Below are 27,674 nucleotides of genomic sequence, written 5' to 3'. Positions count from 1 at the left end.
GACATCACGCGATATTTCCTGGGGACATTCCAGGTAATTTTTTTTTTGGGGGGGGGGGGGGGGGGGGGAATATAAACCCACAAAGTATTCTGTTTTAAGGGATTTTATTCTCACTAAAATGGTTATGACCTGTAAGACTTTTAAAACATTTTGCAAAATAATATAAACAGTATAAGCTCTATACGTAAATAAAGTTGTAATATTCAATCTACACATTTACCATTTACATTGTCCTAAACATCTCTTTTGATAAAGAAAGAAACAGTCTGATCACTAGTCTTTTGTTGCAATAGCAGCCTATAAAGTGCTATATTTAACTTTTTAACCATAATGGGTAAGATGAATTGAAGAGTTGCAATTTTCTTTTTTATTAACGTTTCTTTATTAAAACATTTCCTGCAGGTATGCCCTGCCCCCTGCTGGTGATTACTCCCTAAACCTACCACATGTATTTGCTTTCATAAATTTCACTCGAAATGAAAATGCTCTGTTTATCATCAGCCCATCATACCTTCATATCTGAATAATACTTGTTGTTAATATCAGGAGGACCGATTCTTTATCAAATGGTGGTAAACTACTTTTTCCTATTATTATGTGAATGTTCATTGCATTTAAGTTCAAAATACTCCCCTCACCTCTGACTTCTGTCCTTATGTTCATTTAAAGCTTTGTATTTTTCGAGATGTCGGTAAATTTCTTGCTGTCCACGTCCCCTCCTTCTAACGTAGAATCGTGACCGCGCTTTTAAAATCCAAGCGTGGCGAGGAAGGCCGCCGTGAACGCGCGCCGGAGGCTTGACGTCACTGAGGCGCCCTGGCTCTCCTGAGCCGCTGGTACTGCTGGTGAAAAGATGGGAAAATCTGATAGACATTTATCGAGGAATTAACGTAAAATGAACGATTTTTGCAGCTGACTTATTTTTGACAGAGGATCCACTATTAGCAAGGATTTGGCTTCTACCAGACAACGACAAAGGTAGTTTGTTCGGAGGGTTTTTCTCCTCTGTGGCTATTGTGTTAGCGAGAAAAAAAAAGGTTCTTCTTGACCACATAAATTGGATATACTAGCCTCCATATGTAACGGCGAGCTAACGTTAAGCGTTTGTCGTATTTCCCTTTCTTTTATAATTAGCAGTATCACAGCTACATATATGTAAACCGGTGAATGAATAACCGTAGCTTGAAATGAAAAACCGTTGAGCTGAGGAGAAGGAAAATGGATATGGTTTGATATGGGTGTCTCCAAAGCAGACACCGTACGGAGTCGATGGGATTGTGCAAAAAAAAAAAGGAAAAAAAGCTTTGATTCCCGTTAAACGTGTCACATTTTGACGACACTTACGATTAACTTGTCACATTAAACATCTACCCAGCTATCTGACAAACTGTTATTTCCGTTTGTATACAAATTTTCACGCTCAGACATTTTTCCCCCCACAATGTCCAGCATGGACAGTCCCCTCCTTCCCTCCCTTGCTAGTTTTAATCCATAGCGATAGCAAATTAGAAGAATGAATCGGAGAGCCAGCATTTATTTTGGTGGCAAAATACACAATGGAATATAAAACTCAGAAGCTAACAAACGGGGTTAAAGCGTCATTAAAGGCACAAGTGTCATGCTTTACTGTTAGCCGGCGTGTTAACGTGACATTAGCAGTTAGCAAGGCCAAACACACTCAAGATAAATGTCTGTGGTGGACATATATACATACATGTATGTATGTATGTATGTATACACACACACACACACACACACACACACACACACACACACACACACACACGTCAGACTACTTAGACACATTACATTACTACCAAAACCTTGTAACATTAGACTATATGTGCAAATTATATGGTTGTGACCTGAAAGTACTTGTTACAAGATTAACATTTTGTTGAAAGCTAACCTAAAATCACTTCTACCTTTGGCCTCAAGTAGATTAGAGCAAAGATTTCTCTCCAAAGGACCCTTCACTAGAAGAATTTTCTTCTTAGACATGACTGTGTACAGTTGCGTAACTGTCTGTACTGCAGGAAGGTATTCAGTTAAGACAGTGAAACTTTCAGTCTGTACTGGTACTCTGTTTTCAGTTTTGCATGCATTCAGTTGTTTTATTCATGTGTTATTTTGTGTGCTGTTGCTATGCAGTTAACTGGGAACAATTGTGTTTTCTTTGCAGATTGATGTCCTCATTTGTAACAGTGGCTAGTTTATCTTTGAGGTCTGATAGCATCAGCAACCCCTGAGAGTGGAGTGTTTCAGACCTCTGTTGTATCATGAACATTGTGCTCACCAGTTTAAGCTGGATCTCTAACACTAGTAAAATTCATAACGATATAACCAGATACTAAGGGTTGTTCTTCAGATTTGGTAGTGCCTCCCTTCTATTTAGTCAAAAATGTACGGTAGTGCTCGCTCTGTTGGCAGAGGGGATACAAACCATAGCGGAGGAAGAGATGGAAGTGGTACTGGTAATCAGGGATCTGGCCGTTCCCCTCGGCTCCCCCGTTCTCCTCGGATGGGGCACCGGCGTACCAACAGCACTGGAGGCAGTGGGGGAGGTCCTGGAGGAGCAGGAGGCAAGACCCTTTCAATGGAGAACATCCAGTCCCTCAATGCTGCGTATGCCACCTCAGGACCAATGTACCTGAGTGACAATGAGGTCACCATGGGAGGTGACCACCTTCCCAAAACTGGTGGCACAGTGACCACCATGGGGAGACAGAGGGTGACTTATGGGTCGAGAGGTAGCAGCAGTGGAGTTGTAGCAGCAAGTACTCCTAATATCTCCACCACAGTGCCTGCCAATGCTGTGCTACCAGCAGGCATGATGGCTGGAGATGCCCTAGCTTTTGGAGATCACCACATGGCCTCCACAGTGCCCCATTCTCTAAGGCAGGCAAGGGACAATACCATACTTGACCTGCAGGCCCAACTCAAAGAGGTACTTTGCCAGTTTTTTCCCACGATTTTCTCAATTCTGAAATTTTGATGAAGAGGTTAATTTATGGCATTCACCGGTCATATGTTGGGTTGTCATGTACCTACCATTTATCCTGCGTTCTCAGGTTCTGCGGGAGAATGAGATGCTGCGGCGAGAAGTGGAAGTTAAGGAAAGCAAACTCAGCTCCTCCATGAACTCTATTAAGACCTTCTGGAGTCCAGAATTAAAAAAGGAGCGAGCTCTCAGGAAAGATGAGGCATCCAAGATCGCCGTCTGGAAGGAACAGTATCGTGTTATTCAAGATGAAGCACAGGTGAGCGTTGCTTAATGCTTAAATAGACTTTTAGCCTCTGTTTTGTTTTTTGTTTTGTTTTGGGGGGTTTTCCCTCTAATTTCATCATATGATGTCTCTCAGTCTGGATAGATTTGCCAAACTTCCAGAGCTTAACATGTTTGAGGAGGGGGGAAAAAAGCATTTCAAGCAGTGTGTCCGCTTTAGTACAAATGCTTTTCTCTTTTTGTTCTCTCTCTGCATAGGTTAGTGACAGTTTTTGAGCATCTAGTTAATCCTCTTATATGCAGCTATATGCTTGTGCATTTTAGATGAAAAAGGGTGGAAGTCTCATCTGAGGAACAGGATGAAAAATGTGCGAGGAAAAAAAAAAAAGAAGAGATGAGAACATTACAAAAGGTAGCAATAATAAAGGAGGGCTTTGCAAATAGTGCAATTTATAATTTACTAATACTGCGTCTATGCAGTATGTAATGATTAGTGTTTAGATGTTTAACTAAGCACTAATCATCACATACTGCATATATGCAATTTGAAGATTTTATCAAATCTCTCTTTTTAAATTTTTTGTCAACATTTTAGTGAAGCAATCACACCTTTGTGACCTACACCTGTTAAAACTAAGTATATAGCAATACACCGTACATATTTTGGCACCGTTAAATAGGAGTTCATCTAAGCAGGTATTTCTGTCTCGACTCCCTCTTTCTTAATAAATAAGTGTAGTGTCGACAAACTTTGCATAGGATGGTTCTATGGTTTAAAATCTAAAAGTGTAATTGGATAAGTGCAGATAAGGTCTTTTTAAATACTCTACGGTAGGTTGTTGGGCTCGTGCAAATTGGGTTTCGTTAATGAAGAGGCATCGTCTTTGTTTCACTGTGGTTCTTAATGGGTGGGCAGACCTGTATAATTTGCTGTTTTCACTCCTGCTGAGTCACAGAATCACACTCTGGACTAATTCCCAGTAATGCCTGACTAGCACTGCGTAATCAGCGAGTGCTTTAATTTAAAGATGTCTGCTTTTGTATGTCTGCCTCCGCCTCCCACACTGGCACACGTGCAATGGAAAGCATGGACACGCAAACATGCACACAGCAGTGTACTGACTCTTTGCATTAACTTACGCTTATTACATTTACTTACTATAACCTTAACCCTAACTACTACTTGCGTAGATCTTAGTCTTAGGCCTAAAGATAACTTTACGTTGGTGGTTCTTAAAGTGGAGCCATTTTAAGGAGGTGACCAGAGAGTAACTAAAAAAAGGTTGACTGAATATGATTTTAGTTTTGTCGAGAAAATAAACTGCCAGAAATTTAACCATAGATATTTTTAATTAGTTATCGCTTTTAAAAATTGTGAGGTGTAGGTGGTGTGAATGATTTTCCGCTTGCAGAAAAATGAGAGGAATGCTACTTAACTATAACTTGAAACCTGTCTTGCTTTTAAAAGCATATGATTTAAATTATTGCTACTTGCTTTTTGTCTGTAAGAGTAAGCTGCCTCCCTTCAGGTCCTCATTGGAGGGCATTTGTTTAAGTTTCATGTAAAGCTGTTTAAGCAGATGTCTACATTTTTATGCATATATTTAAATGGATTACTTTGAATTTGAACACAGTGTTTCCCAATTCATACCACAGGCGAGTCTTCCTCTGCTTTGTTCTTCCTCTGTTTTGTTTGCTGTTGTAATATTAATGTTATATACTGCCATATGTTGTAGTGTGAATTGACCATCTTCATCCCCTACATTAAGTCAGATAATAATAGAATAATCACCAGTTATTTCTTGTTAATGATTCCTTGCCGCATTGATTAAACGCTGCTTTTTTTGTGAGATTTGCCAAAGATGTTTAATTATTGGATGTGGTGATGGCGGTGCCACAGAGTTAAGTTACACAAAATGTTTGTATCACATTATCCAGTGTGGAAGATAAGCTGTAGATGATGTGTTGACTTCTTGTTATATCAATTTAGAAAGTGCATCATATAACCGCAATGTTTTGTGCTCTTTCAGACACCTAACTCTTGTCTTTTCTCAGAAGAGAGTGAGAATATGGGGGCTGAGGAAGGGAGGGGTGTGTGTGTGTGTGTGTGTGTGTGTGTGTGTGTGTGTGTGTCAGTTCTTGTCCGCACATGCATCTCCCCATGTGTGTGCGTCTGTTGTGTCGGGGGGGTGGATCGGTGCAGTCACAGCAGTGAGTCAGCCTTAGTCACGGGGTGGAGAGGGTGATGGAAAGGGATGGTTAGTGAGAAGAGAGGTGAGAGTATCAGAGGGAGGTAGAGAAGGAGTGTAGACTGCTGGTGGAAGGAGAAGGAGGGAATAACAAAGGAAGGAAAGGGAGGGGGCGCGGGAGGTGGAGGATGGAGAGATACGAAGGGAGGCAGACACTGACTTCTCTCTTTGTTCTGTCATCTGAAAATGCTCGCAGCTGGTTCAGACCAGAGTGTAACACAGCCTTGTGTTACTGTCTCACAGCAACTCTGCCAAGAGTCTGTGGCGTCAGATGCCACAAACAATGCAATACTATACGGGGCTTATTGTGTTTCACCACTTGCATCTCTCTGGCCATGAATTGCAACAATGCTCAGAAAGCCTCCATGTTTTGGATCTATAAGTTGTGGCGCTGCTGAATTTTCAGTTATGATTAGTTTTTGTTTGGCTGGATGCAACGCAATACTCTACCAGGAGCCATTCCCAGAAAGTAGCCCGTGCATCATTCATAAAATCAATAAAATTTTCACCTCGTCTCCCTTGTCATATAAATAGCCTTGCAATAAAGGCTAGAGAACAAAGAGTAGAACCAGTAATTGTCAGCAGTTATATGTGTGTCTCTCCTCTGTCCCTAGCATCTCCAGATGACTGTTCAGGCTCTCCAAGATGAGCTAAGGATCCAGAGGGACCTGAACCAGCTGCTCCAGCAAGATCCTGCTAGTCAAGGAAGGGACCTGGCCCTGACATCCGAACCTACAGAGGAGAACTACCGACGGCTACAGGGTGAGCATGAGAGGCAGGCCAAGGAGCTCTTCCTTCTTCGGAAGACCCTGGAGGAGATGGAGCTGAGGATTGACACACAGAAGCAGACCCTGGCAGCCAGAGATGAGTCCATCAAGAAACTACTGGAAATGCTGCAGAGCAAAGGTGGGTTTAAGCAGGAAAAACCAAAATAGTTTAATGAAGTTTACAGTTGATTGATTATTAATGACTGTTTAGCTGTTTGTTGCATGTCTTCTGGTTCATGTATAGGGTTCACTAGGAAACAAATAAACTGTTTGAAACTGTAGGCCAATCATATTCATCCATTAACATTTTATTACTCAGTAGGTCTCAGGTTACCACTTGTCCCAGCCTATTTTCCTCAGCTCCTTTAATGCTCACACAGCTGTAGGTCAATTGTGGCATTCACTGCTCCATTTTCTAGACATGATTTCTCCTTTAAACTCAAGCAGGAGCTTAAAGACACTCCAAGCCTGTGCTCAGGTGTTTTTAAAAAGTAATTGCATGCCGTCTTCCCTAGGGTGTAAATACAAAGGACATGAAATCTGAAGAACCCAAAGGTACATGAAATTAAAAGAAACCTAAAACTCCTTCCAGAAAAAGCTTAAACCCATTGAACCCTCAGCAGTTTTGGGGCTTTCTTTTAAACTCCTGTCACATATGTACTCACTCTGGGCTCATTTTAACAGGGCAATCATAACTAGATTTTTTTTTTGCACAGTATAAACACTCAGGCCAGTCCCCAGAACGGTTGGTGTCCTATAACAGGTGCGGTGAAACACTCAGACTGTATGTAAAAGATGGATGTCACCTCCATAATGTCACCTGTTGCTTAACAAAGTTACAAAGTTCTGTTGGGAAGTCTTCGAACTGACCGTCATCTTGTTTTTAAACTGGACATGAGTGAGGCGGCGAATCTGAAGATGACTGTATGTTCACAGGTTAGCAACTCATATCCTGCTTTATCCTCCCTTTTGAGTCTAATAGATGACAGTAATTACAAGGGAAATATTTAAGGGGGAATTTGCTTGGAGGGATAGAATAGATAGGCAGGTTTAAGGCACTTCTACCTTTGGTGCTTGTTTTTAGAGCTAGAAACTACACTATATTGCCAAAAACATTCACTTGTCTGCTTTCAAACACATACGATCTTGTTCATACGATATGATGTCAGCACACCCTTTGCAGCTATGACAGCTTCAACTCTTCTGGGAATACTTTCCAGAAGGTTTAGGAGTGTGTTTATGGCAATTTTTGACCGTTCTTCCAGAAGCACATTTGTGAGGTCAAACACTGAGGTCTCTGCTCTGATTGATCCCAAAGGTGTTCTCTCGGGTTTAGGTCAGGACTCTGAAGGCCAGTCAAGTTCTTCCACACCAAACTCGCTCATCTGTGTCTTTTTGCACCTTGGTTTGTGTACTGCTGTGGAATCATGCTGCAACAGAACATGATTCCAAACACGAAGTTGGGTGCATGAAATTGTCCAAATGTGTTGGTGTACTAAGCATTAAGAGTTCCTTTCACTGGAACTAAGGTGCTGACCCCATCTCCTAAAATATAACCCCATGCCCTAATACCCCCTCCACCAAACCTTACACTTGGCACAATGCAGTCAGACAAGTACCGTTCCCCTGGCATCCACAAACCCAGACCATCAGATTGCCAGACGGAGAAGCATGAGTCATCACTTCAGAGAACACATCTCCACTGCCCTAAAGTCCAATGGCGGCATGCATTATAGCACTGCATTTGGTGATATAAGGCTTAGATGCAGCTGCTTGGCCATGAAAACCCATTCCATGAAGCTCGAGCTAATCTGAATGCCGCATGAAGTTTGGAGGTTTGTAGTGACTGACTCTGCAGAAAGTTGGTGACCTCTGCACACTACTTCCCTCAGCATTCGCTATGATTTTTTTTTTTTTTTTTTTTTTTTTAGGATGGCAGGTTTTTAAGGCTTCAGGGGTTCAGTAAGTTAAATTACACTGCCCATTAGGTTCAATGTTGTGTGCTTTGTTTGTTTGGTTTTTCTTTTACAGTAGATGTGCAGAGTCTATCCTCGGATATCCTTACCTGCTAAACAATTGTGTGCTTTTGTTTCTTTGTTTGTCTCTGAGAGTTAAACACAATTGGCTGTTGTAAACATCTAGACTTCATAATAGTCTTTTTACATACATCAGAATTGTAACAAGTTGTTATGTTTGCTGTGTTAGGACCATCTGCCAAGGCATCAGAGGAGGACCAGGAGAGGACAAGGAGACTGGCTGATGCAGAAATGCACAGGCATCACCTTGAGAGTTTGCTGGACCAGAGAGACAGGGAGATCACTGCTCTGAGAGAGGTAATCTCCAGTTTATTAATTTTGGCATGCATTACTTTTAAGGCTTTCCATCATATTTGGTTTGATTGGTAAGATATCGATATTCATCAACCGTGTTTTACATCTGACACAGCAGGAGCTGCACCGTCGGTATGAAGGAACTCCAGAGTCCACCAAAACTAAGGCCCTACAAACTGTCATTGACATGAAGGTGAACATTTAGATAGAGAAATGTGTGTGTGTTTATAGTGTATTGGTGACAACATGCTATTGGTGATAACCTTTTTCCATTAACTCCAGGATGCAAAAATCAACTCAATGGAGCGGAGCCTCAGGGACATGGAGGAGGAGCTGCTAATGCTGAAATCGAATGGACTTCTGAGCTGTGAAGAGCGTCAAGAAGAGATGAAGCAGATGGAGGTTTACCGCAGTCACACAAAGTTCATGAAGAACAAGGTCAGAGACTGTGTAATAATTCTTATGGGTTTTTTTTGTGTTCACACATAAAACCCTAGAAACTACCTTTTTCTCACGGTAGCTGTAGCTTGTAGAGGTGGGAATCACCATACATCCCACGATACGATATTATCACAATACTTAACGCACGATACGATATTATTGCAATTTTTTAAAAATATTTTGCGATATTGAGATTCTGTACATAAAGGTAAACTTTATCAATATTCATTTTATCTAATATCAAAGTCTCACACTCAGTCTTTCTCTCATTTCAGTCAGTTTTATTGTTGACAAACTGAACGGTTTGTATTACAGTCTAGTCCAACTTAACTGAATGCAACCATCTGGTACAATTATAGCTATTCTGAACTATGCAATTTATGAAAACTATGCAGCCCATTTAGCAACTGAAGAATTTGAAAGTAAATTAAAACAAAGTATAATTTTACATTAAATAAAAAAGTTTTAAACTTAAAATAAAATATGTTTATTGCTGCCAAAAAAAAAGTTAAACACATTTGGACAGTGAAGGAATGTCAGGATTCTTGCTCAGAAAAAGGAGCTGATCAACATGCTCTGAAGTCAGAGCATGTTCCAGTCCACAAAAACTTTTTTTGTAACAAAATATCGATTTCTGCTGTCCCTGTATCGATACATTATTAGCAAACAAAATATCACGATACTACACAGTATCGATTTTTCCCCCCACCCCTAGTAGCTCGGGAGGTAGAGCTAGCCATCTACTGATCAGAAGGTTTGATCTGCATGCCAAGTATCCTTGGGCAAGAAACTAACCCCAACTTGAATGTCTGTGATTGGTAGATAGAAAGTCATTGTGTGAATGGGTGAGTGAGCCACGTTGTATACAGTGCTTTGAGTGCTCCGCCAGTAGAAAGGCGCTATATAAGAATCAATTTACCATTTTACAATTAGTCCAACCCTTCCTCTTTCTTTCTGCGCTCGGGCTAATCTTTTTTCAGATGGAGCAGGTGAAGCAGGACCTCTCCAGGAAGGACACCGAGCTGCTCGGTTTGCAGACAAAACTGGAGACGCTTACCAACCAGTTCTCAGACAGCAAGCAACACATTGAAGTCCTCAAGGAATCCCTCACTGCCAAAGAGCAGCGGGCTGCCATCTTACAGACGGAGGTAGAGTATCCATACTTTCTCACCCACTGTATTGGTATAGACCAGGGGTCGGCAACCTGTGGCTCCGGAGCTGTATGTGGCTCTTTAGTCCTTATATTGCGGCTCTGCATGGTTTGGAAAAATAAATCTAACTGAAGTGTATTTTATTTGTGTTAGTTCTAAATTGGAAGATTATTCTGATCTTGAAATATAAAAATAAAAATAAAGTTATATTTTATTATTTTTCGTCGCTCAAAATAAGCGTCACACTCAGGGAAGCCGGTATACCTGCCAAAATGACGTGCATTTACTGAGACCTTCAACCCCAGGTAGGCCAAGTATGGAGAAATGTAAGAAAAGAAAAATATCTGAAGAAAATACAACATTTAATGATGCCTGGGCAGATTCATTTGTATTTACTTCTGACGAGAGTGGCCTACCAGTATGCCTAATTTGTGGAGTGTCGATCTTCGGATCCACATACGTATGTGAACAACTATTCTCCACCATGATCTATGCTAAAAACAAACACCGCTCACGCCTCACAGATAACAGCTTACAGTCCTGCGTAAAGAGGAAAGTGACTTTGTACAGCCCCGATCGTACAGCATGCACTGTGCACAGAGGTTCAGGAGCAGAAGTCCGATTGTAAACATATCACGGCAGACCCAACGATGTTTACATGAACATGCTCTTCAGCATCTCTTTATTGACCACTTTTCACACACACAGCCGGCTGTAGCTTTGCAGCTCACAGCCCGACACATACAAACAACAGCAGAGAGAACAAGCCGGTGAGGCGTGATTGCGGATGCCACTCAGGTACGTCACGCCCCGCAAAGCACATTAACCAGGTAAAATAAATATTATGCAGATACTTAATATTTATTTTTAATTTTTTAGGAGCATAGTGCTTTTTTCCAATTATTTTTAAAATTCTGGTCAAGGCTCCACTACACTCCGATAGCCCAGAAAGGATGACGGCTCACAGTTTTTGTTTGCTACATGGATAATTTGAGTTCAGCTTTTTAATTAATTAAAGCATAAAGGTAAAAACCAATATACACAGTGTTGTCTTCATTTTAGATGTCAAAAAGTATTTGCGGCTCCCAGTGTTTTCTTTTCCGTAGAAACCGGGTCCAAATGGTTCTTTGGGTGTTAAAGGTTGCTGACCCCTGGTATAGACTGTAGAGGCCTTTACACACCGGACTCATAACCATTCACACCGATTGCATAATTTAACTGGGTGACTGTGCAGCTTCTTTTTTTTTTTTCTTTCCTGAACCAAGCTTGATTTTTATTTTTTTAATCTGGATAAACAGGCACACCTCGTATCTCAAAACATTGATAGGTACTGAATAAACAATGACATGGAAATAGTAAAATAATAGTATTTTTTATCTCAGAAACACAACACCGCTCTGAAATCTTCCTCAGAAGTTTAAATCTTTGCTTTTGTCCACACTCATTTTTAACTTGTAGCAGGACACGTCTGTAGTTCATGTCCGTAAACTGCTAACCCATCTTGTCTATCTAGGTGGATGCCTTGCGCCTGCGTTTGGAAGAGAAGGAAGCAACTTTGAATAAAAAGAGCAAGCAGATACAAGAAATGTCAGAGGAGAAGGGAACCCTCAATGGGGAAATCCACGACCTTAAGGATATGCTGGAGGTTAAGGAGCGCAAGATCAATGTGCTTCAGAAGAAGGTAACGTTAACAGAGAATAGTGCAATCTTATTTTTGAAATGGCAATATGTGTCCAACGCAAGATCAATTTTATTGATGGTTACTTGTGTTTTCACTGCAGATCGAGAACCTGCAGGAACAGCTGAGGGACAAGGAGAAGCAGATGAGCAGCCTGAAGGAGAGAGTAAAGTCTTTGCAGGCTGACACTTCCAATACTGACACTGCTCTCACAACACTGGAGGAGTCTCTTGCAGAAAAGGTGGATTAATTTCTGCAGACTTGTATTAGTCCATCTGTATTAATAAACAAATGTTGGTTGATAATCTGTATAAGAATCTTGCTTGATTCTTTCCTCCACCTCTTTATAGGAGCGGATCATCGAGCGTCTAAAAGAGCAGAGAGATAGAGACGACCGGGAGAAGACGGAGGAGCTTGAATGTACCAAAAAGGAGCTGAAAGAGTTGAAGGAAAGGTTGAGCTTACTGCAGGGAGACCTGTCAGACAGAGAGGTGAGAAACATATGCAAAAAAACACACAGGCAAACTCTTGTTTACTGTGGTTCTATTAATATAATAAAACAGTGCTGTCAGACACGGGCATCAGTTTTTTGTTGTTTTTTTCCCCCCTGTTAGTCCTAACTTTGCACTGAGGCATGGATGCCTGCATTGGTGTTAATGTATTCTTAGTCTGATGCTCTGTTAGTTAAAGCTGGAATGGATTCACCTTTACGTGTGTGTGTGTGTGTGTGTGTGTGTGTGTGTGTGTGTGTGTGTGTGTGTGTGTGTGTGTGTGTGTGTGTGTGTGTGTGTGTGTGTGTGTGTGTGTGTGTGTGTGTGTGTGTGTGTGTGTGTGTGTGTATACACGTACACAGACCTCTCTGTTGGACCTAAAGGAGCACGCCTCCTCCCTGGCCTCCTCAGGGCTGAAGAAAGACTCCAGACTCAAGAGTTTTGAGATTGCCTTGGAACAGAAGAAGGAAGAGTGCCTCAAACTGGAGAATCAACTTAAGAGAGTGAGAAATACATTAAATACAAATACATTAAATAAAGCTTCAGGCACCTCACGTGGCCTGAAATGTCTAAACTACAGCCTTTGTTCTCCATCAGGCTCAGAATGCAGCGTTGGAAGCTCAAGCCAACACTGAGCTGGCTGAGCGCATTAGGAACCTCGAACAGGAAGTGGCCCGCCACAGAGAGGATTCTGGGAAAGCTCAAGCTGAAGTGGACCGCCTCCTGGAGATACTCAGAGAAATGGAGAATGAGAAAAATGACAAAGACAAAAAGATCAGTGAGCTGGAGAGGTGGGTTTGTGGATCTTGTCAGTGTGCATGTGTACATGTGGTGGATATTCAAGGGTGGATGCACCATATAAATGTGTATAACAAGTATTTAATGAGGTATAATGTAGGTCCACAGTTTGTCTCCGGGACTTCTGACCTTTGTTCGTCACATGCGATGTAAACATCTGACGTGGTATCGCTGTAGAGACTGTTGTGGCTGGCACATTAAAAGCAGTCTAAATTGGCTTTCTGCCATTTGACATCCTGGCAGGAGTGCTTTGAAAGCTGGTGTTTGAGGTTTTGTGAGGTGGTTTGTTTCAGTGTTGACATGCTCAGCAACAGGCAGCTTCTTTTCATGTTCCTGCAATAGCTAGGTTTCATTTGACGTAGACGTGACGTCGACGTAAAGCGCGAAATTTGACTGGCGGTCGGAAGTGAAAAAGATAAGCGCAAAATCACAGACAGACAGTACGCAAAATGCCTATGTCCTGTTGTGTTTACGGATGCTCCAGTAGGTCGACCAGAGAAACTGATAAACGGTATTTTAGGGTACCAAAAATAGCCCAACGAAGAGGAGAAAATGGAAAATTCTAACCGAAAAACGTAGGAAAAAATGGATTTTAAATTTACGTTTACAGTCGGGAGGAGCAGAGTCTGCCAATGCCCGTGTCTGCAGCGACCACTTCGTCAGAGGTAATGTTATGTTTGCAAACGAACTTATTAGCATTAGGTTGTCGTTAAATTCTCGTTTACTTAGTGCTTTTAAGTTAGTAGTCTAATATTGACTTGATTGGGACTATAGGCTGCCCAAGTGCTTTGGATGACGAAGAGTCGGAGGACTGGGCTCCGACGGTCAATCTCGGCTACGAACGAAAACCCAGATCGGAATCAGTTCTCAAACGAGAGAAAAGAATGAAGCTTAAGGCAGAACAGCATCGATGTGCAGAGGCGATTTTGGATATGCAACAGACGGCTGAGAGCCCGGATTTGAGCCTAGTGACAGTGGAGAACAGGCTACTAACCCTGCCATACAATTGCAATGAGCTGCAATCACTTCTCCATCCTCCTTTGCAATTACCCAAGTCTTCAGAGGTGTCTCGTTAGACCGCTGAGAATGGTTTACCTTGAAACAAACAACTGTCACTCTAACGAAGTCCTAAGGATGTGGCATGTTTGTTGACGTTAAAGCCGCTACCGCTAACTGTTAGCGTGTTTAAGATAAAGCAATATAAGAACAAACACTCACCCTTGCAAACACCAAACTGTATCCATCACGGAGACGTTTTGTTCCAAGGTTGTGGACCCACCCGCTGACAAAAAAATTGTACGCCTCCAGACTCTTGAAAGCTTTCATTTGCTGCCTAGTGTAGTAAGAAGTCTGGAGGACCAAGTAGTTGGTGATATCCACAGCCTCGATAGTAGGCAAATCCTTTACTTCTGTGGTGTATTCGGACATTTTCAAAGAATACGGATCACGTCCGATATATTTTTTAACTATCTGTTTATATCTCTCCCGAGAAACGGGGTCTAAAGTTGCACAATAGCTGCTCTCCTGACTCTCCACAGTGTCCTCCATGTTTACTTCCGCCCTCCACTCAAAAATCGCGCTGCCTCCGCACGTCATCAGAACCACGTGACCGCAACCCAACTATTGTTTTATTATTATTTTGTGTAACATGACCTTGTTAGATCCAGAAAAGATGCTGCATAATCCGTGAGCTGATATTTTATGAGTGAAACCCCTTCTGTCTTGTTCTCCATGTTTGCTTATTCTCTTAGTCTGAGTCTGCTTTTCTCTTTACTGCTTTCTTGTCTTTTCATTGGAAATTTCCCACCCCGCCAGTTTGGCCTCAAGGTTAGTGACAATGCTTTTCTCTCGTCCTCACCTTGACACATTTCTCTCTCTCTCTTCCTGTGGAGCTGCAAGCAGTTGTCTTTTTCTTACTTCTGCTCAGGCTCATTTTTCCTTTTTTGCTTTATTGTTTTTGGGTTTGTTTGTTTGTTTGTTTGTTTTTTCACTCAAAGTCAAAATGATGCCTGAAATCTCACCCAAGCAAGTCTGTAAGATTGTGAATGTTTGTTTAAAATGGCAAATTATACCTCTTTATGTCCATATTTGAATCAACTACATTTACTTGGTGTACAACGATTAATGACCTAGAAATTGTAACGTGGGAATGTCTGAGTCATCAAGCACATACCTAATATACAATATTTGTTTTTGGTCCCATGACTTTATTTGCATGAGTTCCTTTATTTAGTTATGGATAAGCCATCTGTGTCACGCATCCGTAAGCTCAAAGTGGTAAAATACAGCGCTATATCTTGAAAATGCTTGCTGTTCACTTGTGTGTAAGACACATTTTCACTGTTCTAGAGGAACTGGAGCCCAAAATGAGGTCTGATTTGTCCTCTTGCTCCAAATAGAATATCTAATGTAACTGACTTCCTGTAGGCAAATGAAGGATCAGTCGAAGAAGGTGGCATCACTGAAGCACAAAGAGCAGGTGGAGAAGAGCAGGAATGCTCGACTTATGGAGGAAGCCAGGAAGAGGGAAGACAACCTGTCTGAGAACTCCCAGCAGGTGAAGGTGAGGCTTGCCTGTGGATGATCTGCACTGTGCAAATTCTGTAGGAATGCTACTGCCTTTCTCAGTCAGGGTACAACTGGGCGAATCTGACATCTCCTTCCTTCTTCTACTGTGAAGGACACTTTACGCCAAAAGACAGAGCGCATAGAGGAGCTGGAGGAGGCCTTGAGAGAGAGCGTTCAAATCACTGCTGAGCGAGAGATGGTGCTCGCACAGGAGGAGGCTGCCAGGTCACTTCAGGAGAAACAGGTACACAAACACACAAATATAGCAAAGCAATATTTATGACCCAGCACCGCACGGTTAAAAGAAACTGCAGTTCTTCCTCTGTCGCCTTTTTCTGCTGCCACTGTGCTGTCGCTCATCCTTTCTCTCCCTCTCTGCCTGTCCGTCCTCTTACTTCCTCTTCTTTCATCTCTGCTTGTCATTTTCTCTTGTTTTGTTTTTTTCTCCGCTACACACCGCCTCTCAGAAGCACTCACTCAAAGCAATGCATGAGTCCAACCTCGCCAACTTTAAGTGGTCTAAGGTATGAGCCCAGTATGTGTCAGTGAGCAGCGACTCTTACAGGGGGTGGACACAATAAAAGCAACACCTCTACAGTTCATGCAGTCTCATGCAACAACCCTGTACAGGATACATGTGTCAAGTTTTAGTAATTGTTGGAGGGACTGCATGTGTGTGAAATGTGTTGGTGTTGTTTCCAGCCCATGTAATTTATGCGCCTTTGTTTACCTGCTGTTTGCTTTTAAAACGATGCTCATTAAAGTTTTCACTTTAATGAAATCCAAAGCCAAGTACATTTTTACTTCGAGCATGAATTATTCATTAATTCCCCTGTTTAGTCTGTTGTGATTAAGTAAATGTTTAATAAGGAATAACTGTAGTGCCTGTTTAAATTAAATAACAGGTAAATGAAATCCAGTCTTGATCCCTAGTCCTTCCCATCAGACCACGTGAATTCTGCTGTCCCTCCCTCTTATAAGAGACTGACAAATCATCCAGTGTCTTTTCTGGAAAAAAAAGCTCCATCCTTTTCCCTGGTGGATTTCAGGTAATCCACTCCAATCATCATTGAGCTGTTTGTGTGCGTGTGTGTGTGTGTGTGTGTGTGTGTGTGTGTGTCGGTGTTCCCAGATGGAGGAGCTGCTGGGGGCCATGGAGAAGGTGAAGCAGGAGCTTGAGTCCATGAGGGCTAAGTTGGCCTCCACTCAGCAGTCTCTGTGTGAGAAAGAGGCTCACCTCACAACCCTGAGAGCCGAGCGCAGGAAACACCTGGAGGAGGTGCTGGAGATGAAGTAAGAGACACACACACACAGTGGGATTGCATAGACTCTGGATTATTGATCACCGCCTTAATCTTGTAAAATGTCATCCAATTCTGGCTTTTCCCAGATGGCAGGCTAATGTTGTGCAATGAATAATAAATGATAATCGAGCTATTTACTTTTGTGGGTAAATGCCACATTGTTACATCTCCACCTAACAGGCAGGAGGCGCTGTTGGCGGCTATTAGCGAGAAAGACGCTAACATTGCACTACTGGAGTTGTCATCCTCTAAGAAGAAGAAGACCCAGGACGAAGTGGCTCAGCTGAAGCGGGAGAAAGACAGACTGGTGCAGCAGCTCAAGCAGCAGGTGAGGAGGGGGCTGATGGTGTTCACAGAGAGGGTGATGGAGTGAAAGATGTAACGCTGGTACCAGAAGTTTTTCCAGGTTTCCAGCTGCTATATGCAGGAAAATAAATCCTCACAGGACTGATGGGGGAATAATTTTGATCTTTTCTTTAAATAAAAAGTAAAAGCTCTATGAAACTGATGGATTAGAAGTAAAACTGTCTATGTCTAGAATGTGCTGCAGCTGTGTTTTTAAGCACAAAGAAACGGGTGTTACCATGTATTGTTAGTTAAAGTGAATGGCTCTACCTTTCTTTCACTACTACTACTACTCATACTTAGGTCTGACTTTCACACTAAAAGCACTGTGGCATTAATAATTACTGAGCAGATGTGCACGTTAGAGCTCATCTTAGTTCAATCTGTTAATTAGTCTTTGAAATCACATGCTTGGGATGCCAGTGCCAGATGACCATATGCCAAATGGCTGAAATGCAGCAGCTCGGGTTAGAGTTGAGAAAGACGTGTGGCAAAGAATTCTGTCTCCCCACATTCCTGTCTCTCCTCACTGTGCTTGCATATGCTTGTAGTGTTTCTACCTGTGAGGAGCAGATATCTTTAAAATTTTTACTTTTAATTTGGCAAAAACTGAAATAACTACAGGTTAAACTGAACACACGCTGTCAACCAAACTGGTTTCTTTTTATATGCCAGTCTGAAAATGCCTGTTGGAGCCTGTCCATGTTGAACTTGCCTGTTTTATCAAACCCTGCATAGCATGAGTTGATGTCGCATCTCCATCATCTGAATCTTTGGAATTTCTTGGGACAAATCTGAGATGATCTAGGGAGAGGAATTCAATGAGTGTAAATAGCAAGAGAAACTATGTCGTCTTAGATGGTAAATCAGACTCATTTGCTCTTGCTTCCTGGTGCACCTTCTGTTTCCACACGCATCTGTGTGTGTGTACAATAACATGCAAATGACGTCTGTGCACAGTGGTGAAAACTGAGCCAGGCAGTGTTCATTAAATGATGAAGTAAGATTAGATTTATCCTGTTAACAATTTGTTTTCAGGCTGTACTCCCAAGATTTCAGCAGTTAGCTATAAAACCTTGGCCATAATTACGATTTCCTCTTCATCTTAGTTGGATGTTTTTAACAATTTGCAGACCCAGAACAGGATGAAGCTGATGGCCGACAACTACGAGGATGACCATCTGAAGACTGCACCTGACCAAACGAATCACAAACCCTCTCCAGATCAGGTAGTTTTCTTAACTGCCATAAACTGCTTTGCTAAATTTTTCTTCAGTCGATTTGTGGCCACGTCTGTAAGTAAGGTTGAACTCACGGCTTGCTCTCTAAAACTCGGAAGTTTTCTGCTGCTACTTTTCTTGTCTGTTTTGCACACTAACCAGATGTTCCTTCCTAATGCTGCAATTGGCTTACCTTGTGGCTAACAGGATGACGAGGAGGGTATCTGGGCGTAGCCAACCTTTTGCCCACCCCCTCCCCTCTCTCTCAGCCATTTTGTTCAGAAGGGTGAGCTTGTATGAAAAGCCGTTGCTCCATTGGCATGTTTGCTTGTCTTCCATTTCTCTGTGGGGTGCTTTTGATGCACATCTCTCCTCACAAACTCATCCTGTGCTTCAGCATTCATATACTGCTTTTTTTTTTTATGGGTGGGGAATTCTGTGTGTGTGTGCGTGTGCGTGCGCCCAGAGTGTCATCACTTCAAATGAAAGCAGCTTAGCTTTGCATGTCACTGGTCTGATGCTAATGATTGGCTTCTGACGTTTGGCTCAGACAAACAGGTGTTGGATAATGGCTTTAAACTTGATCTAATCAGTGGTTTAGTTATTTGCTTTGTAGGACACTTTGTTTAGCGGCACAAATCTTTACTCTGTCAGAGTGGCTTTCTTTTTCTTTCTTTTTTAAATGCCAAAGACACACCAAAAAACCCCCAAAAACGCCCAGACTCTTATGGCACAGCCAAGCTTCTCTCAGAAGGGATGTTTTGTTTCTAAGTGCCTCTCTTGGCTCACTGGGCACCATTCACTCAGGCTTTAATGATACTGTCTGCTGACCGTTTTTCTCCTTTGTTAGTGGTTAGTTTGCTGTACTTATTTGTCATGACTAGCTGTTATAAATCAAACATGTAGAAATTGCTCAGATGTACTGAGCTCTGCTATAATGTGCTATCATTATTATTTATATTATGTACAGTGCTTTGCTACTCTAACCAATCGTCATAAAATCGCGGGGCAGATCAGGACTCGACTCGCTGTATCTCAGCATGGCTTGAAACACTATTTGGGAACCACTTTTCTAGCTTTAGGGGTTTAGCAGGAATTTTGGCTGTCATATGAGCTGGTGATGGGCATGCATGTCAAGGCTTATGCTTTCTTTGTTTTTAAACACAAGTGGTGTCTCGTGCTTGGTTCCTTTCATTCTGTTCAACCGTTTAAACCGGGGTAAATTTTATCGTTTAATTTTTTTTTTCGTGCCATTTCCTTCAAATCGCCTTTCTCACTTCTTCTTCCTCACATCTTGCAGATGATACCCCCTCTTCTAGCCCTGTCCCAGAACCGCAGTAAGCTCAAACTTTACATCGCCCACCTGACAGACCTCTGCCACGATCGAGACCCCAGCATCCTCAGCCAGCTCACGCCGCCCGCTCACTACCACCACAGCGACCCTGAAGACTGGGAGGAGGACCTCCAGAAAATGAGCGCCGAACAGGTAATGAAGAAACTCTTAAGTCATCGTGACATTCATCTCTGAGCCGCTTCTTTGATACATATTAAGCTTTATTTTGCGGGAGCATTAAAAATATGCTTTTGGAGAGATTTTATTGGTGGCGAGGCAATTCAAAGAGGAAATCAGGGAATCGGTTCAAGAGACAAACAAACACACTTCCAGTGCAGTAACATGACTTAACATGAAGGAAATGGAAAAGGTGCAGCAGGGAAAACTGATCACAGACAAAAGAGGAATGGAGTAGATGCAGCTGTGTGTTGTTTAAGAACCCTCTTTTAACCTCAGATATACCTAAACATGCACCTTTTTGTGAATTGTGCTGATGGCTGTGTAGAAATGCAAATGCTATTAAAAAGCTATTCCTGCCCTTTCTCCTGCAGTTGGAGCGGGAGCTGGAGGTGTGTGAGAAGGAGAGCGGAGAGCTGCAGGAATATGCCAACTCTGTTCTCCAGCAGATTGCAGACTACTGCCCTGATATCCTGGAGCAGGTCGTCAACGCCCTCGAAGAGTCTTGCTGAAAACTCTGACCTCAGACACAACCCGTCTGAGTCCAGGTCTCCCTACCTCCACCCCCCAAAAAAGTGAAAGGTTCCTGGAGAGAAGAGAAAGTAGGGGGCATTATCACATCTTGCTGGACTCCTCTTCTTCGTGTCCCTCATTCTACCCTGCAACAAACTGTCAGGACCTCTGGGTGCTTTCCTGTCCCACATGTTAATCTGTCAGGCTGGCAAAATTAAATTAGGGATGTTCGTGCTGTTAAATATGGCACTTGACACAGGTAACGACAGCCGCCGATAGATTTTACGTGCACACCTCATCACTGTCAGGCAGACAATAGCACACTATCGGTTGTTGCAAAATAAGTAGCATTTGCAAACACCCCTAATTTGATTTTTGCTTTTTAAAGGAAACTAAAAACTGAACACGGGTGAATTTGGAGGGGGAAAAAAAAGCAGACTTGCACATAGTTACGCACAACGGAGAATACTGCCAACCTTTTTCTCCTTAGATAGCTTTATTGATAACAGGAGCACTCGGCTTGATCTCTGTCTTTAACCCCTTGGATTTCTCTCACAGAACTTTCAAGTTGAAGTAGTAAGTTTATTTGTTGCTCTGGACAGGAAAGCACTTTTTTGGTCTTGGAGAACTGGGGAGCTGCTACATCTCGAGGGAGCGGAGAGGAGCTGGGCCCAGTGGGTAAACCATGGATCTGTGTAATAGTTTGGTCCTTGAATAGTAACACTGAATGCAACATTAATATTCTCAAAAGCCTTGGGTCTGTCCACGTAGCTTGGATTAGGATGTAGGTGTGTTACTGTCATCGTCTGTGGCTGGGTCATTAGAGGGGGAGTCAAGGCCTGACCTTTGACATAAAACAAAGGTCAGATTTTAGTTAGTATGTTCTCAACAGATGAGAGAGAGGATTTAAAAAAAAGAAAAAGAAAAAAAAGAAGCTTTTTTTATTATTGGTGACGATTAATAAGTTTTAGATGGTTTTGCACACTTGTCCACTTGTTTATAGGGTATGCAATGTTTGTTTTGCGAACGTTTTAGTGGCCTTGGAGCATGCACAGAGATAAGTACTGGACCTAACGCAGGGATATTTATTCCTCTGTAATACTGGTGCTAAGGCATGATGTAAGAAATTACGATCTGAACATTCAGTCTTCATCCAAAGTTCCTTTAGATGGTACTCAAAGCCCACCTGATCCTAAGTTTGTCGACTGAATCGCTGACAAAAACGAGCGATGCCTCTGCTGTTGTGTTTTTTGAACTCTTCAGGGCTGTGGTTTTTAATTACTAAGTGCATCTACATTTCCAGAAAGGTCACTTTTCAGCAGATTTTGACTTTTTAGATAAGTTTGTAAATAACGTGATATTTAACATGTGCAGTGACTGAATAAAGGTACCTAGGTGGAAGGTGTTGTGCATTCTCTTAAAAAAAAATATATATATATATATATATTGGAAAAGTTAAAGCAGTGCAGTTGTCATTGTGTCTTATTTTGTCTGCAGGACAAAATGTGCGTGTGTGTGTGTGCGCGCGCGTGTGACACAGTACTGCCACAATTTGCGGAAAGTCGCGTTCAATAGAGATATATAAATATAACACATATATAAATATATAAAATGTTTACTGTATCGATATGCATTGAATGTTTGCACAGAATCTTGAAGGGCAAGCTGCTCTGAACAACATGACTGTCGAGTTAACGTCCTCAGCAGAAATGGAGGAAAGAAGTGTCAAAAAAAAAAACTTGTGTCAAAATAATGTGTGAACTACAAATGTTTCAAACCGTGACTGTGTGATGGGAGAGTACTTTTCTTACTTTTATTTCTAATCGTTCACCAGAGGGTGATGTAAATGTATTATCTGAGATTCCAGTGTTGTCTTTTCTTATGTCAATGGTTTTGGCTGTTTGATGTCAAAGGCAGACCGAGCCTGACGGATAAAAATACGCCTGGCTCTTCTGCTGTCATAAGAGAAACACAATGTTACACAACAGTGTGAAACTGCGCCAGTATACGTCTGAAAATGGGTGATTTTTTTTTTTTTTTAATTTCTATGTATGTTGTAAATTTACTGGTATATTTGAGAGGGAGGGTGTACTTCAAAAAAACAAAAACACCCCCCTGTGTTGGAAGATGTTATTTGGATGCTTGTTTTTTTTGCTCAGTAAATTCTCCTTAATATCTGTAACCTGTCATCACTACAGAAAAAGCATTTTTCAGAATCCCCCCCCCCCCCCCCTTGCTTTGGCCTGTGTGTCCCTGCCCTTGCCTTAATGATTTCTTTTTCTCAATTCCTGTTTGTGGAACACAGAGCTGCTTAAGGGGCTTCTGTCAAAGTTCATGGTGTTAGTTTTTATTTTGCATTTGTATAACAGATGTACTGCCTTCTGTTTATTCATGTCAAGAATCAAACTGTGTAAAAAGAAAGCAACATGTTAGTGAGTTATTTGGATTTTGTATGTATGTAAATAAATAAATTATAAGCCTTGTTTTCTTGTTATGAGGGCTTTTTTTTCCCTTTTTTTCCCCTTTAATTTTAAATTCCTACTTTGATTCCTTTCCAATCGCTTCCTACCTTTGAAACAGAGGAGGGAAGTTGACTAACAGAAGAAAATAAAGACTTATAATGGACATGTAGTGTAGCTGTCACATCTGTCCTTTGTTTGACCTTAGCTGTAACTAGTGCGTATTATCCTGTTGCCATCCTGTAATCTGTGACCTCTGACATAAACAAGGCATTTTCACCCATAGGGTATTTTGTTTTTTGGACCTTTCTGATTTTGTGGGGAGAATACCAGTATATCAGCAGTGCCTGAAAGACTCAGACCATCCCGTCTGGCACTAACAACCATGCCACATTCAAAGACACTTCTTCTGATACTCAGGCTGAACTTCAGCAGGTCATCTTGACCATGTCTGAAGGCTGTGGTAGGTTTACTTCACCTTTGGTCCACAATAAAGTTAGGTTGCTTCAAAAAGGAATAAAATAAATATTTTGTTGAAATACATCAAATGCATGTTCTGTGGTTCAGATTTTGACCATAGCAGTTAACAAATTTGACTATGCAGCATTTGTATTATGCCAACTTCAGATATAACTCAGCATTATACTATAGAAATATACCAAAAACTGATCGAACATACTGCACAGCCAATAGAAGCTGTACAAACCACAGAAATAAAAGCTTATAATCATACACCTAATCAAAGTTGGTACAGCTGTTACAAATAAGAGACAAGAATCAAACATATTTGTCCTCTTTATTCATAAATATCACTCCTGTATGAATATAAAACAATCTTAAATTACTGCTTTTTTTTTCTTTCTTTTTTTTAAAGAAATACTCTGGTGTTATCATTGGAAGCGCCAGTTGAAAGTATTGCATATAGTCTTGGTAGTTGCTAATGACTACACCTCACTGTATATGTGATGATAAACCTTAGACGTGATACATAACTTACTTCCTCAGTAATATGAAAGGGAGGCCACTAAACATAGGTAAACAAAGACAGGAGTGATTCACCCACTTCAATTTGAAGTACAAATTTTAGTCATTCAATTACAAAAAAAAAATGTTACAGGTAAATAAAAAAAAACAAGGAAAAAAAACAAACAAAATCTATTACAAAAACTTCAAGCACTCGAGCACTTCTGTTTAAAGTTAAATGCCTAGCTGTTACTCAGAAAACCAAAAAAAAAAGGATGAAAAAGAGAAATCAAAATCTCCATTGGTATGTGAGTCACAAAAATATAAACTCTAATCTAGTATTTAGCAACAGCAGGCACTCCTGTGTTCAATGAATGAGGTAGCTAGACAGTAGGAACTGTACACAGGCTGAGATTTAAAGTGCCCCTATTATGCTTTGGGTGGTTTCCCTCATCCTTTTTTTGTGTTGTCTATAACAAATACAGTTTCTCTTTTCCCACAGAAAACATTGCTGCTGGACCGAAATACCTCATTCTGGATTTTGTTGCCTCTGAAATTTACATCACATTTTAAAAATACTCATATCCTTACTCTGTGCACATATACACCATATTTTAATACAAATTCACAACCAAGCTTCTTTTGTTTCCAAATTTTTCTGGTTTTGATGTTAGCCAGCAGACTGAGCATAAAATAGTGGAGACTATTTAGACTAATCTAAAGCGGCTGTCACTCTAACAAAACAATCACTTAGAAAGTTGAAAAGCATGCGTTTCTACTGTGGCTAAAGCCTTTTCTTTCTTTTTTTTTTTAAATCAGGCAACAGATTGTGGAGGGCTAGGTCAATGCAACCTGAGCAGCAATGACAGCATGAAATAAATTCTGGTAGATCCCTAAAATAAAAAATTCAGACCCTCTAAATGAGCATAATTGGGGTACTTTAAGGAAGGAGAGGACAAGACTGAAATAAAGTCAGAGTATTGCAGCAGAGGTGAACAATATTCCAGTGATGAATGCCGAGTCCGGCTCCTCGTTTTTAGTCGCAGCATAGAAGGTAAATTTAAGAATGGAAGCAGAGTCTCCTCTGAAATGTGGACTGAACAGGAGAGCTTTCACCTCACCCTCTCACTCTCGGTCATCTGCCACAGTCCCAGGTTTAACACTTTAAGGCACGGGAGCTGTGTTATCCTCTCCAAGCCCCTCTTGGTGATCTTAGTACAACCATACAGATCGATCCCTGTCAGCTGGCTCAAGTGGTCAGCTATCAATTCCAAGCCTTTGTCTGTGATTCGCACACACTGTCCAATGTTTAGAGTCTTGAGTTCGTGCATCTGGCGTACCATCCTGTTAATGCCATCGTCACTGATGTGACAAGAGCACAGAGACAGAGACTTCAGTTGATATAGCCCCTGGGCAATGTAAGCCAGGCTCTGGTCAGCAATCTTATCACAGAAGGAGACGTCAAGCCCGGTGAGCCGGAGGGAGCCCGTGGCCAGATGCATTATCCCGGTGTCACTGATGTTATCACACGACCGCAGGTTCAGGCTGCACAGGTGGGTCATGTGTGACAGGTGGATCATCCCCGCATCAGATATCCCCCCACAGAAGCTGAGGTTGAGCACTTTGAGCTTGTTTAGGCCCTTTGAGATATGTTTGAGGGAGAGGTCGGTGAGCTTCTGGCAGTCCTGCAAAGTTAACTTCTCCAGGGTGAGGCAACCCTCCGCTGCACTGCGGGTCATACCAGACAGGTGGCCGATGCCCACGTCAGACACATGCCTGCAGCTACGCAGGTTAAGGCTCTTGAGTCTGTGCAAGCCCCAGGCAATGAGCAGCAGGCCCGTGTTGGTGATATTGCTGCATCCCCCGAGTTCAAGCACCTCCAGGTTTTTGAGGTACTGAGCGATCCTTCCCAGGCTGGAGTCAGTGATCTGTTTACAAAGGCTGAGGTTCAGCACTCGCAGGGATGAGATGTCCTGCACAAAGGCATGTCCGAGACCGTTGTCTGTGAGGTTGAAACACCCACACAGGTTAAGGCTTTCAATGTGCGGCATCCCCTGAATCACGTAACTCAGACTTCGCCTCAGGCTGAGAATCTGAACCTTCTTGATGCCCCGAGTCTGCAGGCTGGGGAACAGAGACGGGTTGGCTCGCCGCAGATGGAGCTTGGCTTCCACCCCCCTCCACACCGACTTGTGGTAGGACGCGTCTCTCCAGGCCGTGCACACTTGGGCTACTCTCCCTTTGTCCTTAACGTCCAGGTAACTGAAAATAATGGCCAAAATTTCCGGGAAAAGGCACGAGATATGCGTCTCCATTTCAAACATGTCTGCAGGCGGACTCCTTTTGGCAGCACAGGCTGCTTGTGAGCGACAATACTCCCCCGAAACTCTGCTGCCGAAGTTGCTGTCTGGCCCGGCAAACGTTAGCTAACGTCAGCTAGCATACAGACGAGCTACCGGACAGCTTCAAGTGTAGAATGACAAAAAGAAACATGCTCTATTAGAGTCAATAAAAAACAAGAGCACGCAAAATGACCACTAGCTGCACGGTACTGCTGACAAGGTGGAGACAGAGGCAGGAGACTCAGAGATGGAGACGTAGTAGTTACCTAGCAAAGCTAGGCTAACAGCAGCGGCGCAGCGTCAGCTAGCTGTCCAAACTTGAGAGCTTCAAAGTCGGACAGCCCGTTCGTCCAAGACGCCCGGAACAGCTTATTCTTTACTCCAGCTCATGGCGACGCTTAAACTCTCTTGTGTAGGAACTTTTATCTCTCGCGCTGTTTTCTCGTACAACGACAGCTGCCCGGCTCCTTTATCTTCTTTGGCATTTCCATCCCGGATCTCCCCCATGAATAAACCAACTGTTAGAGCACGGCGACTAGCGACTCCTACTGGATCCATGAACATTTTTTTCTTTTTAAAATAAGATTGTATGGTTAAAAAACAAACAAACAAACAAAAAAACCCCAACAAACTCAATAGTGCTTTGCGATACTACAAATTTAGGTAGATCCGATACCAAGTAACCACAGGGCCAGCATTGCCGATACCAATGCCGATACTTTTAACTTACAAAAGCAGCTTATGTAGGGGAGAGCAGTGTGTCATGATCGAAGTGATTAATCATAATCGATTTGCAAGTTCTGGTCACATTTCAATCACCATTAAAGAATTTGCTACTTTCCAAAAATACCATGTTAACACAACAAAACATTCCTTTCAGTTTTTCATGTATTCTGAAATGCATGGACTGTAAATGTGCCTGTCTCTAAAAGGACCAGGTCACCTTCTGTTGTTTTTATGTGCTATGGGCTGCAAATAAAATAGATGTGTCAGTCAGCAAAAAAACAGGGGTCAGAAATTATTCATAAACTATGTTTGAGTTAAATTTGTCCATTTCCAATTCAGTAATTAATTTATCACAATGAAGTGATAAAAACACTGAAAACATATCAAATGTTTAAACTGAGAAAATGCAACATTTAAAGAAAAAATAAGGTTATTTTGAAATTGATGGCAGCACCATGTCTCAAAACAGTTGGGATAGACATACAAGACCACTGATAATCTCCCTCGATCTGGGGCTCCACGCAAGATCTCATCCCGTGGGGTCAAAATGATCATGAGAACGGTGAGCAAAGATCCCAGAACCACACGGGGGG

At 42.0% G+C, this 27,674-nt stretch overlaps 2 protein-coding genes across 5 annotated transcripts; one reads left to right on the top strand and one right to left on the bottom strand.

Annotated features, from left to right (window-relative positions):
- The first annotated feature begins 395 nt into the window (after window positions 1-395).
- Window positions 396-23,074, top strand: LOC309709699 (ELKS/Rab6-interacting/CAST family member 1-like). Of its 4 annotated transcripts, none has more exons than XR_014277576.1 (20): window positions 402-978; window positions 2,183-2,947; window positions 3,072-3,260; window positions 6,090-6,381; window positions 8,448-8,575; window positions 8,691-8,765; window positions 8,855-9,010; window positions 9,994-10,161; window positions 11,678-11,845; window positions 11,946-12,083; window positions 12,193-12,333; window positions 12,696-12,836; window positions 12,931-13,124; window positions 15,559-15,694; window positions 15,812-15,943; window positions 16,832-16,992; window positions 17,184-17,331; window positions 18,482-18,577; window positions 18,776-18,854; window positions 19,869-19,957. XR_014277576.1 is itself a non-coding variant. In XM_082538478.1 (20 exons), exons 2-20 carry the CDS (start codon window positions 2,402-2,404, stop codon window positions 20,588-20,590), a joined length of 3,333 nt encoding a protein of 1,110 aa, XP_082394604.1. In that variant the 5' UTR covers window positions 404-978; window positions 2,183-2,401; the 3' UTR covers window positions 20,591-23,074. The 4 variants fall into 4 exon arrangements, 3 of the variants coding, with proteins under 3 accessions (XP_082394605.1, XP_082394604.1, XP_082394603.1); XM_082538478.1 differs by lacking the exon at window positions 18,776-18,854 and adding an exon at window positions 20,453-23,074 and having other exon boundaries at window positions 404-978; window positions 19,869-20,054; XM_082538477.1 differs by lacking the exon at window positions 18,776-18,854 and adding an exon at window positions 20,453-23,074 and having other exon boundaries at window positions 407-978; window positions 8,688-8,765; window positions 19,869-20,054.
- Window positions 23,075-23,829: 755 nt separating this feature from the next.
- Window positions 23,830-27,202, bottom strand: LOC309710009 (F-box/LRR-repeat protein 14-like). Its single transcript, XM_082539095.1, has one exon. The coding sequence runs from the start codon at window positions 26,335-26,337 to the stop codon at window positions 25,126-25,128; it is 1,212 nt and encodes a 403-aa protein (XP_082395221.1). The 5' UTR covers window positions 26,338-27,202; the 3' UTR covers window positions 23,830-25,125.
- Between the last annotated feature and the right edge of the window lie 472 nt (window positions 27,203-27,674).

This window comes from Aulonocara stuartgranti (genome assembly GCF_965226115.1).
Source record: "Aulonocara stuartgranti genome assembly, chromosome: 7".
Taxonomy (NCBI): Eukaryota; Metazoa; Chordata; class Actinopteri; order Cichliformes; family Cichlidae; genus Aulonocara; species Aulonocara stuartgranti.
This window is presented reverse-complemented; position numbering and strand designations above follow the sequence as displayed.